This window comes from Emys orbicularis, chromosome 16 (assembly GCF_028017835.1).
Source record: "Emys orbicularis isolate rEmyOrb1 chromosome 16, rEmyOrb1.hap1, whole genome shotgun sequence".
Classification (NCBI taxonomy): domain Eukaryota; kingdom Metazoa; phylum Chordata; order Testudines; family Emydidae; genus Emys; species Emys orbicularis.
Window position 1 is genome coordinate 12,594,821 of NC_088698.1, and position 22,208 is coordinate 12,617,028.

The window sequence follows — 22,208 nt, forward strand, 5'->3', positions numbered from 1 at the left end:
CTCTCACAAATGATATTGACCATGAGGGGTGGTGGGAGGTTCTGTTTATCTCCAGGCTAGAGTGGTTGCTTGTATAGTGTTTTAATGTTAGTTGTGACTGGGTACCAGCTCCTGGGGCACTCTTAGTCTCCAGCAGTCTAGGGAGTCTGGAAGCTGCTTCCTGTCTTGTTTTCCCACATGCCAGGAGGTTCCCCCTTCGCCAGCTGTCATTTTTAGGGAAGCCATCTCCTCTTGTTCTCTCTCTCTTGAGTGAATTTTCTGTGCCAGTAACCCAGCTGCTCTGATTTTATCATTGTTTTGAATTCCCTCCCCACCCTCCTTAGGAGAGATGGGCATACCAGAGACATGTGGCCGTCATGCTGAATTCTGGCAACAGGCTGCTCTGTCCTGTGCCCATGCCATGTGCTGGAAAACTGATGTTGTTTCCGCACTACACATATGTAAGTGAATTGTTGCCTGTCTTGGCAGTAGCTAGTAAACAAGCCAGGTAACATGTTAGCAAACTAGCCTTAAATGTGTGCCCCCACACAGTCATTCACATCTTTTGTGTCTCTTCTTTTCTCAAGTGCAGCAGGCGCTTACAAAGGTGCTTCGATAGTGCAGACTTCCTGCGGAGTCCAGGCTAGCACGCGGTTCACCAGGAAATTGTCTAGGTATGAAATACTGGCATTTTGGGGTGGAAATGTTGAAAGAACGTCAGTGTCTGTGTAGATGTTTCGCCTGTGGGAAGAATGATGTTCCATGGGTGGAATGGTTTCCCATTGTAACAACTGAATTATTGTAACAGCCCTACCGTTAGCGAGTGCACCTGCCTGTCAGGAGCCCAGGTTCATCTCTTCTTCCCTTTTCATCTCCTGTGTGTGTGGTCCAGGCTTCTAAGGTGATGGCAGCCAAGAAATCTCAACTTCCTCCCTCCAAATGGTTACATAGAACTTATAGCAGCAGATGATTGATTCAACCAAGGTCTTGTTCAGTGTCTTGACAGGACAATTCTCATGGGTTTTTGTAATTCGAGAGAGAGAGGTTTTTCTCTTGGGGAGGAGCACTTGTCTTCACTCTAGCATGAGACCAGGGGGAGATCAGTGCTGGAAACCAGGAAAAGGCCGTGAAAACCAGCCCTGCTGGTGGATTGTAAGTAACTAACTATATGAAGTAAATGATTGTGGTGATGGGAAATGCTATTCGGTTCCACTTGGTGAAGCAAAATTGGAAGCTGTTGCCGTTTAAAGCAGAAGCTAAGTAGTGAGTTACCCGAGGCCGTTCCCTCCTCTTCTCATATTGAACTTGGTTAACCACAGGCAGTGGAGAAAAAGATTTAAAATATCCAGCAGCCAGATGGTCTGAGACCTGACATAAAAGGCTCTATTTGTGGCTGCATGTGTTTTTTTGTTTTTTTTTTGCTTTAAATATATATCTTACATACAGTGTTTGGGCCCCTCACTTTGGCCGTTTGGTATGATGGAAAAGGGAATATGGTGTTTTGAGACCAGGCGCATAACCACATAACTGGCTGAGCTGAGTGCACAGTGCCTGCAGCTCTCTGACAAGCAATACAACCATGGCCTCCCATTGTTCACAGGCCTTCAGATGTGGAGGGCTGTGTGCTGTACCCACGCTGGAGCATTCTCGGGATCTCTGTATCATGTGACCAGCGCTCAGTAGGAGGAGAGAATTTTTAGTGGGCTTCCAAGGAGGCCAAGAGCCTTTTGTAATGCTCTCTGTGCAGAACGTACTTCTGATAAAAGTGCAGCATCCTGCCAGGCAGCCTGCACTGTGCCCTTTTGCCTCAGCCTGGTTTTGGGTACTGTGATGGAGTATAGTACCCAGCTGGGTCTTGTGGACTCTGGACACTGGGGTGAGAATATTCAGACTCAGAAACCCTTCCCTGTCCTGTGCTTGTTGGGAGGATTCAGGGGCCAAGTAGGAAAGGGCTAAGAATGTGGGAGGTCATGGGCAGCCAGGCCCGGCTGCTTTACATACCAGGTAGGAAGAAGCAGTAGCGAGAGGTGAGGCTGCTCTAATCTCAGGAGAATCCTGGAGTGGGACCGTTTCTATTTGTAGCTTGGAGAGAAGGCCATTAATTCAGGACTTTTTTATGTTCTTGAAAGGGGAGTCAGGGCCTAGATCATGTCTGGATGAGAGACTTTCTACAGTGCTGGAAACTGCATATTTTAAGGTTCACAGTTACAAATTTTGGAGGGGGCTGTGGAGTTGTGGTCCCTGTCCCCAGGCTCACTCTCGAAATATTTGCGGCGCACCACGGTTGGTGAATATGGTCAAGGTGTGTGATGCCTGCATTCCCACTCTCCTGACTGCGATTTCCACCCACCTGCCGAAACATCTCATTAAACTGGGTGGAAAAACACACACATCCTGGCAGTGCTGAGGCATGTGGCCATCTACAGTGAGTGCCCTGAGAGCATAAAGTTCCCCGGTCCCACATGCCTACCCAAAGGGCAGGAGGAAGCGATAATCTCCCTCATCAATGAGCACTGTTGGGTTAAGAGCTGTTCAGCTGATAGCTGGCATTTGCAGTGTTAATACTCTCATTTAGCAAGACCCCCTGCTGTACTGACTGCTTTTCCCGGATCCTCAAAGGGGGATCATTCTTGACTAGAGTGTGCTGGGTTGTTATGCCTCTGTTACCCAGCTTTTCCTGGAGAGGTGCCAGGCTGGCATAAAGAGCCCCCTCTGAGAGTGGCTGATAGTCCGTAATCCCTTTAGAGAAGTCTGTGCACCATGAGGCGGCTGTGCTGCAGCTCCTGCTGTTTCTAAATATTGCTTTTCACCCCTTGGCCTCTGCTTCCCAGAAGCTGTTCGGAGAGGGAGTAACGGCTGCTGTTCTCTAGAGACCCATCAGTGCTCATCTTCCCCTGCGGGAGGGAACTGCCATGGTTGCAGGCTCATACATTGTGCTAAAACCCAGGTAACCGAGAAACGGCAGCAGCAACAGCACTTTGTGGTTACCTACTGAATGTCCCTTATGTGAGCACTTCAGCTCCTGAGAAGCCCTGTTCCATTCCCACAGCCTCTGCTCCTGGGACTTGCCTCTCCTATATGAGGCAGAGCAGCAGTGTGAGATCTCTGTGTAATTGCACTCTGAAGGATAAACCCCCTTGGGGAAACTTTGGAGGAAGGGCCTTGCTTTAAGGTCCACTGGCTTGCCTATAATCTGGGTGGGGAGCATTAGATGAAGCAAGCCAATTGGGAATGGGACCTTGAGACATTAACTAGTGTGTGACGTTGTATACTTAGAGACCATGTCTAGCTAACATTGCAACTGATGCTTCCTTTAGAAATGGATCACCAGGGTGAGATATGTTTGCACCTCCTCCCCAGCCCAAGCTTCACAATGGATCAGCTGCTGGTCACATGTGGGATGGGACACTCTAACCTCAGTGGAGTGTAGTTTTTCCCATTCATGCTGGAGGGTGCTTCCTAACAAAGGTGCACCAGGAAGGTTTATGGGTCAGCCTGCCTTGAGTTAGTTGGTAGGTAGAAAGGCACCGTAGCTCCACTCACGTGGATATCACCTTGCACAATGAATTCTGCTTTCACCCTTGTGAACAAAAGAAGCTATTAAGATCCATTAATGAGCCTGGGTCGTCTGTGCAGGCTCTTGTGGGTCCCTTGAGTGTTTGTTTCCTGGCTGCTATGTTTGAAGGTATAAAGAAGGGGCAACACTTTGTATTTTCTCCCTTGTGTCTCGTAAACAAAAACAGGATATTCCTGCAAATCCAACTGAGGGCAAAATTACCGTTCAGCACAGCTGGATTTATTGGCCAATGCTGTATTCCTTCCACTAACAGAAAATGTATCCTCCATAAACTAGTGTGATTGCAGAGACCCTCCGCCAACACTAGCTTTGGGATGGAGGGGCTGTTCTTACCTGTTGCCTCACCAGTGTCCAACCATGGATGGGGTTAGAAATTCACTACCACGAAAATGACAACTCAAACGGTTGTAACTGAGTGTACCAAAAAAAAAAAAAAGTCTGAGAACCTTCTCTCCCCCTGTTTGCCATCTGTTTCCCCTCCCACCCTTACCAAGTGATGTTTTTTACTCATTGCATATTTAAGACCTGTTATACTCAGTGTCTGCAGTTAGATTGCAAGTCTCTTAAGACAGGGTCCTTAAGTGCTTTTGAAAATTTTACCCAAGTGACTTTGGAAAATGAGACTTAAGCTCCTGAGTCAGGTAGGCATCTTTGGAAACTTTCCCCCCCTTGCTTATTTCTATGTCAGGAGCCTAAATTTGTTCACCTTCCCAGGACAGGGTGCAATGTCTGTCTGTTTTTCCATGGGTTGTTTTTTGTTTTGTTTTTGGTTGAATAGTTGGGGGTGAGGTGAGAGAGACTTTACTTCTGGGGAAAAGTCTGGGAGGGGTATCTGTGTGGCTTAATTTAACTTTTCTTTTTGTCCAAGACTGCCAATTGCTGTGTATGGTTTTTACAACTGAATGTGTGCCCAGAGTGCTGGATGGGTGCATTTATATGAATTGTAATAAATAGGCATGGTGCTTTACATAGATTATCTCTGGGGCTATGGAAATAATTAATGGCTCTGACCCACTGGAAAGTAGAAAGTATTTAAAGTTAAGCTCTTGGCTTTCTTTGGTTCAGACTAAACCTAACTCTTCGGGGTGGAGCCCGTCTTTTGTTATGTGTGCATACAGTACCTAGCACAGTGAGGCCTTGACCGGGGCCACTAGGTTCTATCATAGTTTTCAAACAACACACGAGCCCTGCCATCTTCGCCAGTCCTCCAACTCTCATGTGACGTGTCAGAATCATAGAAATGTAGGGCTGGAAGGGACCTCCAGAGGTCCTCTGGTCCATCCTCCATCACTGAGGCATCACTGAGTATGCCTAGTCCATCCCTGACAGGTGTTTAAGAACAGGTTGGACAATCTCCAGTGACCGAGATTCCACAGCCTCACTTGGAAGTCTATTTCAGGGCTTAACTTTCCTTATAGTTAGGAGGTTTTTCCTAATATGTAACCTAAATCTTCCTTGCTGAAGATGAAGCCCGTTACTTCTTGTCCTACCTTCAGTGGACATGGAGAATAATGGATCACCGTCCTCTTTATAATGGCCCTTAATATACTTGAAGACTGTTTATCAGGTCCCCCCTCAGTCTGCTTTTCTCAAGACTAAACATGCCCCCCCCCCCCTTTTTTTTTTTAAACCTTTCCTCACAGGTCAGATTTTCTAAACTTTTATCACTTTTTCGTAGCTCTCATCTGGACTCTCCAATTTGTCCACATCTTTCCTAAAGGGGGGTGCCCAGAACCAGACACAGTACTCCTGTGGAGGCCTCACCAGTGCCGAGTAGCGCAGGACAATTGCCTCCTGTGTCTTCCATACGACGCTCCTGTTAATACACCTCAGCGTGACATTAGCTTTTTTGCAAGACAACATAGCCGTTGCTGTTAAAAATGCTGCTGCAAGTGAAAGTGTAGTATTAATCCCAGGAAATGTAGCTGTACACAGAGGCTATGCAGGGAACAAGACCCTGTGCTGCTGAACAGTATTGGCTCCCTGCAGCCGAGTGTCAGAACTGCTGTTTCAGGGCTGCATCAAATAGCTTGAAGCTTTAAGGCTTGACCAAGTTTCTGTAAGAGTCCTAGTAAAGCAGGGCCTAAATATAGCATCTTTGCACAAGTGTCCCTTTATTTTTTCCCCTGGCTGTGTTTATTTGCTTCTGATTTTACATTTGTTCTGTTTAAAAGAGGGCAGAGGTTTTCTATGTCCTAGTGGAATACTTCAAAGTGCATCCAACTGCTGTATGAAAGAGGGGTGATTAAAATAAGTAAATAAATATTCTATAATGGGAACAAAGATACAAGGCTCTTGGCCTTTAGAGTTGCCAGCCAGCCACAGCTGTGCTAAGCGCAGGAGTGTGATGATGGTTCTTGGTGCGTAGCATGTTATCATCAAGAGGATTAGGTGTATGCATACAGATGGCACTGCATGGGATATCCAAGTGATTTTGTGTCTGGCTGATCATTTCAGGAGCACCTTTTCCACCACACCCCCTTTAAAATGGTCCGCCAGGTCAGAAACCAAGTGTAGTAGAAAGTCATGTCAGATTGTTTCTGCATCTTGCAGACTTTGCTGACCCACAGGACTGGGGTCATTTCAGCCCTTTCCCTTTTCCCGGGCTGTGTAGTCAGGGTGCTGGGGCACATGCTTATTTGCAATAGGGTCGTGTACGAGGTGAACTCAGTTTGGTAATGTTTTGCCTTGTGTTAGAAATCCAGGCCCCTGTGTATCACTCACGGTCTCTGGCAGTGCTGTGGGAGCCATCACGTTCCTTGGCTGCCATTTTTGGGTTTTGTCGTTAGTAGCTGCAGGTGCCCTATTAAGGTTTCTCTTCTTAGCCACCCGCGGATTTGGGGTTGCTTCTGCCTGCCAAAACTTGGGATTGAATGTTGTCCAGTGCTGAGCAACCAAGAGGTAGCAATGACAAGGATGATGATTAAGCACCTGTCACAATCGTTTGATCTGTTCACTGCTCTGGCAGTCTGCAGACTCTTTCCAGCGCCCTCATGGGGTGCCGGAGTGAGTGGAAGGAGGAGCTGCTGATTGGTGACTGAAACAATGGGAGATGGTGTCCAGTTCCTGCCTGCTGGGTAAGCTGCCTTGGGCTATTTGTTAGAAGCTCCTCTAACGGCTCAGGTTAGTGGCTGATACAGTGGCAGCCTGACAGGAGCTGCTCTAACTCTACCTGTTTATTTTCCTTATTAAATCCACTTGTTCTGGAGCAAAATGTTGCTCATGGCGGATCCCAGCCCTGATTGTCTTAAGTAGGTCATTACTGTGGTGAATAATTGATTTGTTTAGGCTTGAAATTAGAAACAGGCCTTAAGTGCTAGTGTCAGATCCTGGTGATTATGGCAGCTTAGTCCTTCTGGATTCTCAGTGTTTACTCCCAGGGAAGGACTCACCGTCTCCAATGGGAAGAGGGAGTGGGAGGCCAGTGGAAAGGCAGGAAGAAGCTATTTTTAAAACAAATCAGAGATGTTTCTCTTGACAGTGTTGTGTTTAAAGTATCTGGTCTGGAAGTCAGTGGTGTTTGTTTAGTGGTTAGATCGTGGGGAATAAGAGCCAGGACTCCTGGGTCCCATTTCCAGCTGTGCCACCTGCTTGCCGTGTGACTTTGGATAAGTCCCTTCTTGCTTCCTGCCTCAGTTTACCCACCCATAAAATGAGCCTAATAATAAAAGTACCTCTCAAACAAGGGTTTGAGACTTAATTAACATTTGAAAAGTGCTTTGAGCTCTGCTGGAAAGTATTGTTGTGACCCGGGTTATGGGGAGCAGCTTAAAGCACGGGGACTTGAACTGAGGTATTAACAGCGAAGAGCTTTATCATTCATTGTTAGGGCTCTATCAAATTCACGGTCCAGTTTGGTCAATTTCATGGTCATAGGATTTTAAAAACTACATTTCATGATCTCAGCTATTTAAATCTGAAGTTTCATGGTGCTGTAATTGTAGGGGTCGAGACCCAAAAAGGAGTTGTGGGCGGGTCGCGGTACTTCTACCCTTATTCTACACTGCTGCTTGCAGCGGTGCTGCATTCAGAGCTGGGCAGCTGGACAGCGGTGACTGCTGGCCTGGGGCCCAGCTCTGAAGGTGGAGCTGCTGTCAGCAGCAGCACAGAAGTAAGGATGGCCTGGTATGGTGTTGCCTTTAGAGCTGGGCGAGTCGCGGTACTCAGTCAGCAGCCGCTACTCTCTGGCCGTCCAGCTCTGAAGCCAGCAGTGCAGAAGTAAGGGTGGCATGGTATGGTATTGCCACCATTACTTCTGCACTGCTGCTGGCAGGGCGCTGCCTTCAGAGCTTGGGGCCCGGCCAATAGCCACCGCTCTCCATCCATCCAGCTCTGAAAGCAGTGCAGAAGCAAGGGTGGCAACACTGCGATCCCCCCTGAAATAACTTTGCAACCCTCCTGCAACTCCCTTTTGGGTCAGGACCCCCAATTTGAGAAACACTGGTCTCCCCCGTGAAATCTGTGTAGCACAGGGTAAAAGCACACAAAAGACCAGATTTCATGGTCCGTGATGCGTTTTTCATGGCCATGAATTTGGTCGGGCCCTATTCATTGTGCCATGAGTATCCACATGTCCCTCCCTGAACTCTCAAAATCTTGTCCAAACAATGCTCTGGGCTCAGTGTGAAACCTGGGGAGGATTTTCTGGGTGCCAATCTGTTCATTGGAAGAGCCAGTTCCTGCTCCGGAATGTGGAGGGGCTATCCTCAGGACATTACAGGGGCTGAAAAAGAGTAAGTGCCAGGTCACAGAGAAGCTCTTGTTGTGTTCTTCTACAAGCTGGATTGCTGGCTCAGACCTGGGTCAGGAGATGAGATGAGAAGAGAAATGGAAGGTTGGGGTGACAGTAATTACAAACTCCCACAACCACCACCCCTGGACCCTCCTCCTGAGCAAAAGCCAATGTGAAATTACCCCAGATAATTCATCTCTCTCGCATTCACACAACATGCATAGTCGATCTTGACATTTTTCATGCACCTGGTACCAGGGAATCCTCTAGTAAATCACCATCAGCTTAGGGGAAAGGAAAGGGAGATCTTCCAGACAAGTCAAAAATCACTTGAAAAGTTGTTTCCCTTGTGACTAGCCCTGTATTGTGTTTCTTTGTTACTAACAATCCTCAGTGGACTGTAACACAAAGGCTTGTGTGGGGCCTGCAGCAAGGAGAGCAGCTTGCTTGTGTTTTCACAGGTAATTCCCTCTCACACTTTTCTCCCTTCCCCTACACCACCTGTAGCTTCTGAACTGCAGCTCTTGTAGAGCCAGCCACGTGGAAATCAGCTGTGGTCTGTGTGCTCAGACAGCCAGTCTCTAATCCCAGTACCACCTCTCCTGCCTCGCTGGTCCTAGATCAGCATGCAGTCTATATGCTTGTGGTGCTGAGCACTCACAGCTCTTGTTGAAGTTAGTGGGGAATGTGGGAGCTCAGTATATTTGAAAATGAGACCATGGGCTTTCTACCTGGCCTTTGTGCAGGAATACTACTTGGAACTAGTGTGTGACTGGCTGACATGGGGCAGCTTCAGCAACTGCGCTTTTAGTGCTAGCATCCACGCAGGCCGCTTTACTCTGTGGATGCCCTTTTGGAAATCGGACAAAGCTTTGTTATTACATTATTTATGTGGGCTGTTACACCTTGACTCTGCCTGTTGGAGCCTTGTACTTGCAGACCCTGGAAAAGGGGACTCCTCATCAGCAACACTGCAGAACGGTGTAGTGTGTTCCCTCCTCCAGATGAAGGCTGTGGGCTGAAGACGCATCCCCCGCCCCTGAAGCTGCTTCTATACAATATCTAGCTTGGGCTTCTCTGTCAAATGCAGTCTCTCCTCACCAATGTCATATTGCTTAGGTTATTACTTGGCTGCTTCTTGCAAGTGTATCCAGGCTAAAGTGGAACCATTGCCTTCCTTCCCAGAGACCTCTTTCTCAGCAGGAAACCTTGCTAGCCTATCTCCTCCAGAGTTCTGTTGTCACAAGACATGGGCTCCTCTTGGATTGTCCTTATCTCACAGGTATTTGAGCTTAATGGTCTTTTGAAGCCTTCAAAGTGAAACAGTAGCCCCTGGGCAAGCTACAGCTCTAAAAATTTTATTAAGATGATGTTAAAAAAAAAAATAGTGAACAGAGTTTGAGCATAGAAGTTTCTGGTTATCAGGGAATAACATACAGATTATAGAGGGTGCAAAGTTTGGTTTAAGATAAAGTGGCTTGAGGAATACATAATCTGCAATATCCCCGATTGGGGGTAAAAGGTCGATGGGTCAAAGTACAGACATTGAGATATGAGGGTATGAAGTTCATAAAGTGGCTATGTTCGGGTGTGGATTATAATGAGTGGATATGATGATGAGGATGGATTGACCCTCATTTGGTGAGATTTAATGTTTAGGGAGTTTATGGTTCCAGTTCATATGATCCAACGGAGAAGGTCACTTGGTCCCTTTCTCGTAGTGGGAGAACGATGTCACTCTGGCTCACGCCTCCTGGTACTGTCGGTGGCCGGTGATGTGCTCGATGTAGATGTCCCTGGACCATCGGATGGCGTCTGAGACCATGAGGTGCCGCATGAGACGTGCGTAGCGTCAACCGATCCCGCAGGTCCGCAGCACACGCTCGTTGCAGGGGTCCCAGGCGCCCAGGGCTCCGACAATCAGGGCGTCCATCTGCACCTCATAGTTCTACAGTACAGAAATAACCCACTGGCCCAGGCTCAAATTGGGGTGGGGAAAGGTATTCTTCCAAGCTCTGCCCACGGAGTAAGACCCACACATTCAAAATGCCAAAATGAAATGCTATTCTCTGTAGCTTGTGCAGATATTCAAAATATGATCATGCAGCTCTCTGGCCTCCTTGGGCTTGGCTGTCTCTTAGGCTCAGATAAATCCATGGGCTGTGAGCTCCTCAAGATTGTTTTCCCCCCATGGTGTGGCCCCAATGCCCTGCTGGAGTCCTGGGGCTCGGCTCCTTCCTAGACTGAGTAGATCTTCATAATATGATCCTCCCTCTCTTTTTTTTACATGCTTTGAGCAGCAGAGGAATAGTTAACCATGTTGACATTTAAAGTGCCCTCATTGGCATATGAGTGAACACCCATTGGAATGAATGGGGCAGTTCACACTTCAGAGCTGTTTTTTCATGGTCTTTAGACTTGTCTACACATAGAGCACTGCAGGGGCAAAGCTGCACTGAGGCCTGGTCTATATTACAGAGTTAGGTCAACATAAGCTGCCTTGCGTCATCCTAACTGAGGAAGTGTCTATAAAAGTCAATGTTGATGTAGTTAGGTTGATATGATGTCATTATAGACCCTGTGTTGCTTACGTCGACTTACTGGCTTTCAGAAGCCGTCCCACAATGCCCCGCACTGACAGTACAATCAGTACAAGTGCTGCTGATGAGGACGCACACCACAGACACAAGGAGCAAAGTGTAGACCGACACGCATAAGCAATGTAATTACTGTAGCGGCTGTAGGCTAACGTAATTTAGGTCGACTTAATTTTGTAGTGTAGGTGTGCCCTGATGCAGTTGTGCCATTGTAGCGCGTAGTGAAGACACTACCTATGCCAATGGGAGAGCTTTTCCCATCGGTTTAGGTACTCCACCTCCCCAAAAGGTGGTAACTATGTCAATGGGAGAAGCCTTCTTGTTGACATCACACTGTCTACACCGGGGGTTGGGTCAGTATAACTGTGTCACTCGGAGGTGTGGATTTTTCACACCCGAGGGACATAGTTATACCAACATAAGTCTGTAGTGTAGACCAAGCCTCAGGCAGACATGGCTATATTAGTTATACTCAGGTCATGTTTTCAAGGCTTTCTTCATAGCTGTAACAACTTGAGACTTATCCCTGGTCTAACATTACAGAATTACTTTGGTGTAACTACATCACTTGAGTGTGAATAATCCACACCTCTGAGCGACGTAGTTGTACTGTCCTAAGCACCAGTGTAGACAGCTACCGCTTCTTGCAGAGGAGGATTAACTAAACTGATGGGAGAAGCGTTTTAAGTGTAGACCTGCCCTTACTTTGTTAATGAAAAACAGATTCTGGAGAACAAGAAGGAAGCCACTACATACTGGCTAAGAACAAACCTTGGAGTGGCCCCAATTATGTTATAACAGTCTCCTCTTACCTTGGTGCAAAGCAAAAAACAAACAAACATTGTTAACCCTGGTAGGAAGCCATGTCCTACCGTAGGCATCTTCCAGCTTTAAAAAATGTGTTTCATAGAATCGTAGGGCTGGAAGGGACCTTGAGAAGTCATCTAGTCCAGTCTGCCTGTTTCTGCCTTTGTTATAACACATTCAATTTCTCCTTCCCTCTCCACCATGTTTGGGTCACAACTGTGCTCAAAAAGAGTTATTATTGTGGTGTAGACGGACAGGGCCTACCTATCTGTCCAGTGACACATTAGAGTTAGTGCTGGCTGCTTGTTCTAAGGAGAGGTGATGAATCAGTGATTTTGTTTGTTTATTTTATTTATTTGTTAGTCTACATACAAATAAGATCTCAGTGTATAGATGTACAGCCTGAACAGGAATAGTGTCCAACTTTATTGGCCTTTTGGCCTTTTAATTTAACCACATTGACTAGAAAAATACCAGCAGAGCAAAGGTGATCCTGATGGGGAATGGAGATTGAAGGTCTGGAAACAAGCTAGTTTTCTTATCAGTCATGTTGATGTTGTTATTGAATAAAATGTACGTCCCCCCCGCTGTTGCGGGAGGGACCTTCCTTCCCGACTCTCAGACCCATGTGTTCCTTTAGAACAAACCCGTGTTCGTACAGACACTTTCCCCCTTGCATGGCAGGAATTTCTCGCCGTTTCCAGTTAACTGCAGCCCTGCTCCTGCATGGTGGTAGCTTTTATTTATTTAATTTTTTTAAATAACCTCTGCTGTGGCACTTGTTCTATTTTCTGTTCATTTTTTAATCCCTTCGGTCTCTCCAGCAGCTGACACTGCAGTATTTTGTTTGAAGTTAGGAGGAGACGTGAAGCTCTCTGTGAAAGGGCTGCTGGGAACACAGTAGGGAGCAGCGTGCTGGTTATTGTTTGGTCTGTTCATCTGCTCGTCCTGCCAAAGAATATATCCTCACCAGCTATGAGACTCTCAGCAGCTCCAAAGTGGGGGGCCAGTACATGCCGTTTTCTCTAGGCTTTGAGTTACTGGATTTTTTGAAACCAGGCACTTTCTTGCAGAAAGGAAACTAAAACTATCTCCGTTCCTAATGCAGCTGCTGCTGTTCTGAAATGGGCTGGCTTGTTTTTGTCTCTCTTGTAATAATAACCGCATGTTAGTTTTTGTCCTGTCTCTAGTGAAACTGATGCTGCTCACCCACTGTGGTCCTGCTCCTACTCCCATTGAAGTCAGTGATAAAACTCCCATTGGCTTCCAGGGTGTGCAGTTGTGTGTGTGTTTGTGCATGTGTGTCTGTCTACCCATGCATGTATCATTGCAGTCAAATTGGCTTTCCATTCTTGATGACCAGGTTGCAGGCGTCCAGTGCCTTAAAACTTACATTAAGCTTCTAGACTTACAACAAATGACGGCAAGTTGCCCTGATTGCACAATCCTGAGCAAGAAATGGGAAAGGAACTAGACAGGAGTCCAGCTCCTGACACTTACTCTGCTGAGAACATCTGAAATGCATACTGCCAGTACAAGCTGAACATGGAAATGTCTCCAGTCTAACCATGAAGGATGCCAGGAATGTAGAATAGCTGGGGAGGATTCCAAAGGCATGGGCCTCGATGGAAAAGGCCCTGCCTCCTGCACTCTCCAGATTATGGTCAAACGGGAAAGGTTCACATTGACTTTAAAGGGCTTTGGAGCAGGCCCTGTGTAACTAGATGGTGAGTGGTTTCAGTGCAAGAAAGCGATTTCTTTAAATGATCAGGACTCTCATTGTGAAGTGATGTAGGGGGAAACTGAGGAAGGAAGAAAATGGCAGAAACTGCATGAAGCTGGGACATAACCTGCACTTGAGTCAGGAGTGGACACAGGCGTAGCCCCTAACCCACTGTGCAGCTCTGTGCTGGGTGGACAGTGCCCACCTCTGAGAGGTAGCTGAAGGAGTCTCTCTCTCTCCCCATTGGCTGCATTTGTATAGCTTGCCATGCTAACAAATTGAAATGAATAGAGCAGCACGCACTCCCTCAGGTAGACTTAATCTGGGCTTTATATGCTGATCTGAAAATGTTGTCGCTCACTAGCTAGCAAACAGGCAGCCCATGGAGTGTGGGCATCACCAGCCGTCTCCAAGAAAGACTGTGGCTGCGTTCTGCAACATCTAGGCGTGGCTTTTCAAGGTTCTCTCCAAACAAAGAGCATTGCAGCAGTACTACAAATGTGCGGATCACTGTGGTGACTTTGCATATCCAGAAGAAAAGACCACAGCTTCCAAATATTCCGGAGATGATGCAGAGCCAGTTACGACCACTACCAAGAGCTGGGCTCCCAGGTTCAGCTAATGGAGACTAATGATTGGCCTCCCTCATGTGACTCCAGTTATGTGAGGCTGATTTAGCTGTGGGACGTGTTTAGGGACACTGCATCTTTGTCACCATTCCTCTCCCTTGTGGAGCTCCACAAGGATTAATTCTCTGGTCCTATGCAACATTTACATCCAAGTACAAGGTGAACTGTTGAGACTTCACATGCTCCACCACCGTTTAATCTGAAGATGTGCGAGCCTTTTCTCTCCTTCACAACACACACTACTGTTGCCAAGCTAACTCAGGGCTTGGCCAAAGTTAGCTTGCTGATTTAAAATCACGATTGAAATTCTGCTCACCATGCCCTGAGGGTATTACTGTTGTTTGGCAGCATCAAGAGAAGTACTGTCTTGGGGATGGGCTTCAAGTATATGTGCTCAGAGGCCCTCATGTACCATAACTGTGCGTAGGGAACCGCTGCTTGGCATCATTGTACAGTGGAGCTGCTTTTGGCCCTGCCTTGTTTAACTCTGGATATAGAAGTAACTCAGTGTAAGGGTTTCAGTCAGGCTGCACCAGGAACATTGCATGCTCCATACACAATATCGTTCCCACCCAGCTGAGAAGGACCATCTAAGCACCCTTGTCTTCCTCTACCGTAAACCTTTCTTCATTGCACACACCCTACTGCACAGCAAAATGAGAACACTGTGCTTGCCCCAGGCCCCTAGAAAGGTTGTGCTCCCCCATTTCATGGATATTCTCTCTAGACACCTGACAGGGTGGTATTGTAGGAAGCCTCTTTGTTATAATGAAAGCAAAATAACATTTCCTTATTATATGTAATGGGGGGAGAGGATTTGAAGCCACAAGCTGGCTTGAAGCTGATGTTCATTCCCTCAGCCTCTCTGCTTTCATGCTCCTCTGATACTAAAGAATAGATTTGCAAACTAATAGGATTTTTGCTGCTAAATGAACTTGTTTTTGTGTGTGAGTGGAGCTTGCTAAACAGCTTCTTTACATGCTAATACACTTGCCCTATCTATGGAAGAGATACAGCGCCCTAGGAGCAGAATCTCCTCTGAATCTGTTTAGCATCTCTGCTTTCTCTTCATCCAGCTGAGCAGAATAAAGCCACTGGGATTTGACATGGCAAACACACATCCCCTTTCCCTGTGATATTTGATCTTGGCTATAGGGAGAGATTGGCTGGCAGTGTGTGTGTTGTGTGTGAATCTGAGCTGGGGTAGGGGGCACAGAGGCTGAGTCTACATTTAAAATGTTACAGCGGCAGCGCTTCAGGGTAGACACTCCCTACTGCAATGGGAGCGGTTCTTCCGTCACCCTAGCACTGTCTACACTGGGGGTTAGGTCAGCACAGGGTGGGGATTTTTCATATCCCTGAGTGGCATAGCTGGGTTGACCTACCTTTCCAGTGTAGACCAGCCTTGAATACCATCGGCCCCTTCCTTCTGCACTTAGGGGAGCAATGCCAGGGAAACAAACAAAATGCTTAATGTTACTCCTGAAAGTGCTTAGTGACTCTCCCTAGCACCTTGCACAGCCGCGTTCACAGAACATGGGTTGGCCTCCACATCTGGTTATTCTTGCGGAAGCTGAGTGCTGAGTTTGAATCTCACACCAGACCGTAAGCAGCTTGCATCGTGGGAAGATGGTGTATTATAGTTTTGGTTTTGGTGTCTGTTTATTGCCAGACCAAAAATCTAAAGATGGAGTTAAGGTTGAGAGTACAGACTGGTAACTTTAGGGTAAAAAAAATTTACAGGGATGTTATCCCAAAACCAAGTGTTATAACCCAGGAAATTCATAGTTATGGTTAAACTTGAAATAAATCCAACTATATTAAGGTATGGAAGGGCACAGTCAAGTTCCCAAGGAACCTTAACTGTCTTGTAGTGACACCATGCAGTAACTGTTCAAGTATGATGGACATCTTTTAGTCATTTGTGGTTCCAGATGAGATGAAGCTGATTTTTAAAGACCTATTATTTATTTTCATATTTTCCCCTTGAGTAAGACAAGTGAGGAGCACAAGGGTAACAATAAGAGAATGCAATTACCTAGCTTTATTATAATAATCCCTTACAGATCATATTCAGTACCTAAATGTAGGTGTGCTGGGGTGAGGGGCGGTGGTGTGTGTGTGTGTGTGTGTAACTGAGAAGAGGTGAGTGAAGGAAGTTAGAGGGCATGAAGAGAGCAGGAGAGATTGGAAGAGGAGAAGGACCAGGAGATAGGTGGGCTGATGGCTGGCACAGAGAAGGGAGAGAGCACAGGGTAGAGAGACAGGTCAGAGGGATGAAGGTGGATGCTAGGGGGAGGCAACACTGGCTCTTCAGCTCAGTTGGAAAGCAGACAGAATGAGATGAGTGTCAATTAAGCCACTTTGTGGTGATGGAGGCCAGAGTCCTGGGGTTTGTGGAGTGAATTGAGTAGCAGCAAGTGCTTTTGTAGTCCACCCAGTAGCCCTCAAGGCATGTCACCGGTACATGGAAGGGAGGTAGGTAGGCAGGCCACCTTCTCACCCCTAGAGTCCTGGAGGTAATCGGAGGGGATGTGAATGAGGTGGCGTTGGCAGCTACTACTGGATGCTGTGAAGGCTCATCTCCATGCCTGCTGCTGCTCTTCCAAGTGGGCAGGAGTCTATGATAGACTGCCCCTTGTATTGGGGAGGAGAGACCCCAATGGTGATTTGGTTGGGGTGATTGGGGACCTCCTGGGACCTGTTGTCTCTTGACAGACTGGTGAGTATCTGGTGGGAAGGGGAGGCGGGCAGACCCTGCTGCTCACCACCCCTCTCCCGGGCTGCTGTACCTTTCAGGTATAGAGAGCTGAGTGAGACAAACACTTCCAGCCTGTGACTGGAAATGGATTGAGTCTCAGTGGGATTTAACAGTGGAACATGCGCTGCCATGTCAGATCCCATTGCTCAAGGAGACACCACTCCACTGCCTGACTGTGTGAAGGGGAGCCCTCACCTACCTGAGATGCTGGGCAAGAAACCTGGCTTTCTTACCTGGGCACAGCTGCTGCCTCCTTTTGTCACTTACAGTAACAGCATCCAGAGCAGTATCTGACGGTATCTGAAAAGTATCTGTGCTGCTGGCTTTAGCCTCTACGCTCAACACTCTTTCCACTCTTGTGGATAGGACTTCAAAGCTTCACAGTCTGCGCCACATTGTGCCAACCTGGGTTCTGAGGGATCTGAATAACCTAGTTTCCCTAGCAACAACAGTCCTTTTAATCACGGGGGGGAAAGGACAAATCTGCTTCAATTATCAGTACCAGGCCTTCTCTAGTGGTCTCTGAGTACAGGAACATGCTGCTTCTGTTGGTGGGAGTAATCTCACATGGGGAGTAAAAGCAGAAAGCTCCTCCTGCCCTGGGATAGTGGAAAACTCTGCAAATGAGTTTGCACCCAGTGCCCAGAACAAACAGTAGAGAGGAGAGGTAGGATAGTAATAACTAGAATAGCTAGGAATATTTTTGTGCTTGTATAGTGCATTCCATTTGCAGATCTCAGAGTACTCTGTGAATACTAATGGATTCAAACTCCTACAAGGAAGGGAGAGAGGGCAGTATTATACCCATTTTACAGTGGGGAAGCTGAAATACAGAGAGGTTAAGTGAATTGTTCAAGGTGACCCAGGAAGCCTGGGGTAGAGCTGAGACTAGAACTTGGCTCTCCTGAGTCCCAGTTCTGTGCCTTGCCTTTTCATTTGGGTAAAGAGAGAGAGCAGTGTGGGACAGAGGGAGTTCTGGAGCTCAGAGGTGGGGAGACCGTTCCCTAGAGTGCAGGGTAGAGAGAGTACAATGATTCACTCTAAAATAAATTAGCAGAGAGGCTCATGCCAAAAGATTTCAGAGTCAGCTCCTCCGTAAGCAATGATGGAGTAGACAGTAAATTATCCAGTGTGGCCATGGGGAATGAAAGAAATATTCCTGCCTCTAGCTCTGCATAGCAGCACAATCTCACCTCTGCATGTGCGTGTGTGTGAGAGAAAGCAGTCTGATTGTGAGTGGCTTGAAGAAACTTTTGAGGGAGAAAGTGCTTTTGCCTAATCAAAGGCAGGAAGATGGGATTAGAGCCCTGTACAGAGGCTGATATTCTGTTTGGATAATGCCAGTCTGAAACGCTAAATAACAATATTTTGCAAACTTGTCAGGCTAGAAAACTGTACAAGGGCCACATGAAAAAATAGATAACTTCATTAGAGGCCTTTAGATACCATGGTGATAGATGCTACAGTAAAAGCTTTTTTAACCGGCATGCTGGGGAACCGGGGGGGGACACATTAAAAATGCCAGTTAACTCAGAGGGAGGGGTTTGGAGTACGGGGCAGGGGCTGCAGGGCACGGGCTCTGGGAGGGAGTTTGGGTCCTGGACGGGGTTTAGGGCAAGGGGTTGGGGCGTGGGAGGGGGCTTAGGATGCCGGATGGGGGGACGCTCACCTCCCAGCGGTTCCCTGTCCCTGCTGCTCCTGGCGGAGGCGCGGCCAGGCGGCTCTGCAAGCAGGCACGCTGCCTCCGTCTGCAGACGCTGGCCCCCACAGCTCCCATTGGCCGTGATTGCCGGCCAATGGACTGGGAGCCACAGAGTCAGTGCTTGGGGAGGGGCGGACAGAAGCAGCGTGTCTGCAGAGCCGCCTGGCCGTGCCTCCGCCAGCAACAGCAAGGACGGGGAGCTGCTTGTGGGGAGCTGCCAGAGGTGAGTGCCCCCCCCCCCCCCCATCTGGCACCCTGAACTTCTCAAGCCCTCTCCCAGACCCAAACTCAGTCCCAGAGCGCTTCCTGCAGCCCCTCCCACACCCCAGCCCCTGCCGGCCCCGCACCAACCACACTATAAACCGGACTTTCAGTGCAGATCAGAAATGCCAGTTTATAGAGCTTGTCGGTTGGTGAAGTACCGGATAAAAGAGAGTTTAACTCCCACTGACTTTCCTGATTAGGGTAACCAGATGTCCCAATTTTATAGGGACAGTCCCAATATTTGGGGCTTTGGCTTATATAGGCACCTATTACCCTCTGCCCCCGACCCGATTTTTCACACTTGCTGTTTGGTCACCCTATTCCTGATCCAACATACAATTCCCTCCCTGGCAGCCATTGTCCAGACCAACTCCACTGGGTCATATGCTTGGGCACCAGGGGACTCTGGAAGGCCTCTATGCAAAGGCCCCTTCTAAAGAACATGTATTTGCTTTTACTTTTCCTTCCTGTGGTCCTTGCATTGTCTAGCAAACTCCAGGGACTTGGGGAACTCAGGGTGGAACCACAAGGGTGTTGGTGGTTCAAGGCTCTTGAGGCTTTATTAAAATAACTTTTGTCATGGGCCTGTGAGGACCTAAGAGGCCCAGGCCTCAGACACTACAGTTATTTAACTGGCTGGTGCTTGGTACAGTATAGAGGTTCACTTCTACAGTTGATTTGTTGGGTTTTAAGTGTATCATTTGTATAAATTCCCCAGACCCACTCCCCCTACCCCAAACAAGCCCCTCAGTTCTAAAGGTTTATTTTGTGTCTCACACAAAGTGTGCATCCTTTGCTGGAGTGAGTCACACTTTTTTGGAGATGTAGGGTTGCCACCTGTCCAGGTTTTCCCAGGATTGTCCCTTTTTTGAGGTAGCTGTCCTGGGAAATTTGGATGGGTGCTTAGGGGTGTAGTTTTATGGGCTCTTACACATCACCATGGTCAGGGGTTGCAGGGGATTGCTGGGTATATTTGGTAGCTGCTTGTCCTCATTACATTGGCAGAGCCTAAATAGTTTTGTGGAAAAGAGTCCAACTTAGTCCTATTTGTATTTCAGCCTGTATTTAATGCACAGTCTTAAGTTGGGCTCCTCATACCCCCAAAACAGAAGGATCTGTCTTCTGTGTGGTATTTAAAGCTAGAGTTATTCACTTCTAGGCTACACCAGAGATGTTGGGCAAGGTGTTCAGTGTGTGGCCTTCACACTCCACTTATAGCAGCTTTCTGTCCTCCTCCAGCACAGGATGCAAAGAACAGTTCTCCCACCTGCCTTTTCTGCAGAGGTTCACTCGCTTCTCACCAAATGATGGTTAATTTGACACACTCTCCCCACGCTTGATGAATGAATCAGGAATCTAAGGAGGAGGGACATCCACCAAGGGGTCTTTTGGGGTTGTTTGTTTTTGGCAGCATGGCTGTTCGCTTTGCTCGTAAGATCTTTCTTTCCTAGTCTTCCTGTTGCTGAGAGGTCTGGAGAAACCCTGGATTTCCATCCTAGTGTATGTCAGTTTATGAAGTCTGTATCATTGCTAACGTTCGTGGAGGCCTCATCTATATTGATTGTGCTAAATGGACAAGGTTCATTGCCCTGACCCATCATGCTCATCTTATGAAAATGAGGCACTGAGAGATATAATCATGGATTGGCAACTCATGGAGGGCACCCCACAAGAACCTTGCTAGGAATTCTTTAACATTTTAAAGAACGTTTATGCATTAAGCACAAATGCATTAATATTTAACATTATGCAATGAGGGCAAAACCCAGGGATATGAACTGTCATTAAGTAAAGAATAATTTATGTTAGGTATCAGAAAAGGCTTTATTTCCCACAGTTAATAATGAGTGGAATAGGGTGTCTGCTTAACAAGCGGGAGTTTGTTACAGCTCCATCCCAGGCTTAAGTGTATCTCGCTATCCATAATTGTGGATTTGCTGAATACTGACAAGGCATGTGTCCTTGTTGGGAGCAGGGAGTGGACTCATCCTATGCTTATCTCCTTCACAGTTCTGTTTTTAAGCTAAGCTTTTTTCTACAGATGCTTCGTTCAGTGGAACGCCACCTAGTTATGCCTATGATGCAGACCGTGCCGAAGAACAGCGGCGACACCATGACATGATGCCCTACATCGATGACTCTCCATCCTCGTCACCCCATCTCAGTTCCAAGAGTCGGGGCAGCCGAGATACTCTCTCCTCAGGGTCTTTGGAGTCCACAAAATCAGTGAGTCCTTTTTAGTCTCTTTGAGCATGGAATCAGCAGAGTGAGTGAGTGAGTGTGTGTGTGTGTGTGACTAGCATGGGAAGGAGGACTGATTGACATGTGATAGTGGTACCTGCTAGGAATGGAGCATTTAAGGTAAAAGTGGCTTTCAAGCGTTCATCCCATGTTTCATGGATGTGTAACGTGTGTACAAATTTAAGGCCAATTGTTCAGCCTCACTCCTGTGAGTCAGTAACCCTGTTGAATCAATGAGATTACTCAGTGAATAAGGGCTGCAGAATCAAGCTCTAAATACCAGCTGATGCTTTTAGAGAAGATCTTGGACCAAACACTGTAAAAAGACATGCTGAGGGGGTACATGGTAATTATGATTTGTGACCAAAAAAAATTGGGGGAGGGAGGAACAGGAGGGGGTTGGATGGGAGTGAAGTATGCTCAGGTAACTCTCAGACTTTGACAGGTAAAGTCAAGTTTTGAAGCTTGGAGGACAACAGGGATTAAAATTGCCATGCGATTAAACTCTGAAGTGTGGTGACGGTGCATATGAAATAGATGCTTCTCGTTTAAAAAATGTACTGTGTGCACTCAGTAGCTGCTCATGTGACCACCTGCAATAGACCTTAGAGCTGACTGGATCCATTGTGCCAATGTGTAAACACTTCCAGGAGGGAGTTTTTTTTAACCTTAAAAGAATTAATAATCCCCCTCCCCCTCCCAATAACTAAATGGGTAATTAACTCTAGTTCAGTCAAATTTAACTGTTAGCTCAATGTGACTCACTAGAAATGAAATGCAGCTGCAGACAGCAAGGGTTTTCTTCCAAATGTAATGTTTATAATCAGAAATCAAAATGGGTTATTGACTTGGGCAAAGAGGAGTAATGGAAAATTCCCCAGCCTGGAGTTCCACCCTGTCCTGTGACTCTGGATGCAGAGCCTGACTTTCCAAAAGGCGTTCCCACCCTCCACCCCCTACCTCAAAGCTGCCAATTTGCAGTCCTTCCCCAAGCACTTGTTCAGGAGGATAGGTAAAGCTGAGCTGAGCGTAGCCCGTCAGGCCCCTGTCACACTCGCTGTCACTACAGCATTATCCATCAGGAATGGTGCTTCTATTCATACTTGAGTTCTTGGTTCTCCTTATTACAGAAATTAAATATGAGGGGGAAAGACAGCAAAAATGTAACTAGAAGGATGTGAGGGCTGTGACAGACA

The 22,208-nt window shown here is 47.2% G+C and overlaps 1 protein-coding gene across 2 annotated transcripts in view; it reads left to right on the plus strand.

Moving 5' to 3' along the window:
* Positions 1-22,208, plus strand: part of BCR (BCR activator of RhoGEF and GTPase) — a 122,642-nt gene that overhangs the window by 38,336 nt on the left and 62,098 nt on the right. Inside the window, exon 2 of one of the 2 annotated variants that reach the window (XM_065417578.1) lies at positions 20,813-20,997. In XM_065417578.1, the coding sequence (XP_065273650.1) occupies positions 20,813-20,997 (185 nt within the window). The remainder of the gene's footprint in view (positions 1-20,812; positions 20,998-22,208) is intronic. The other variant, XM_065417579.1, reaches the window with a different exon arrangement.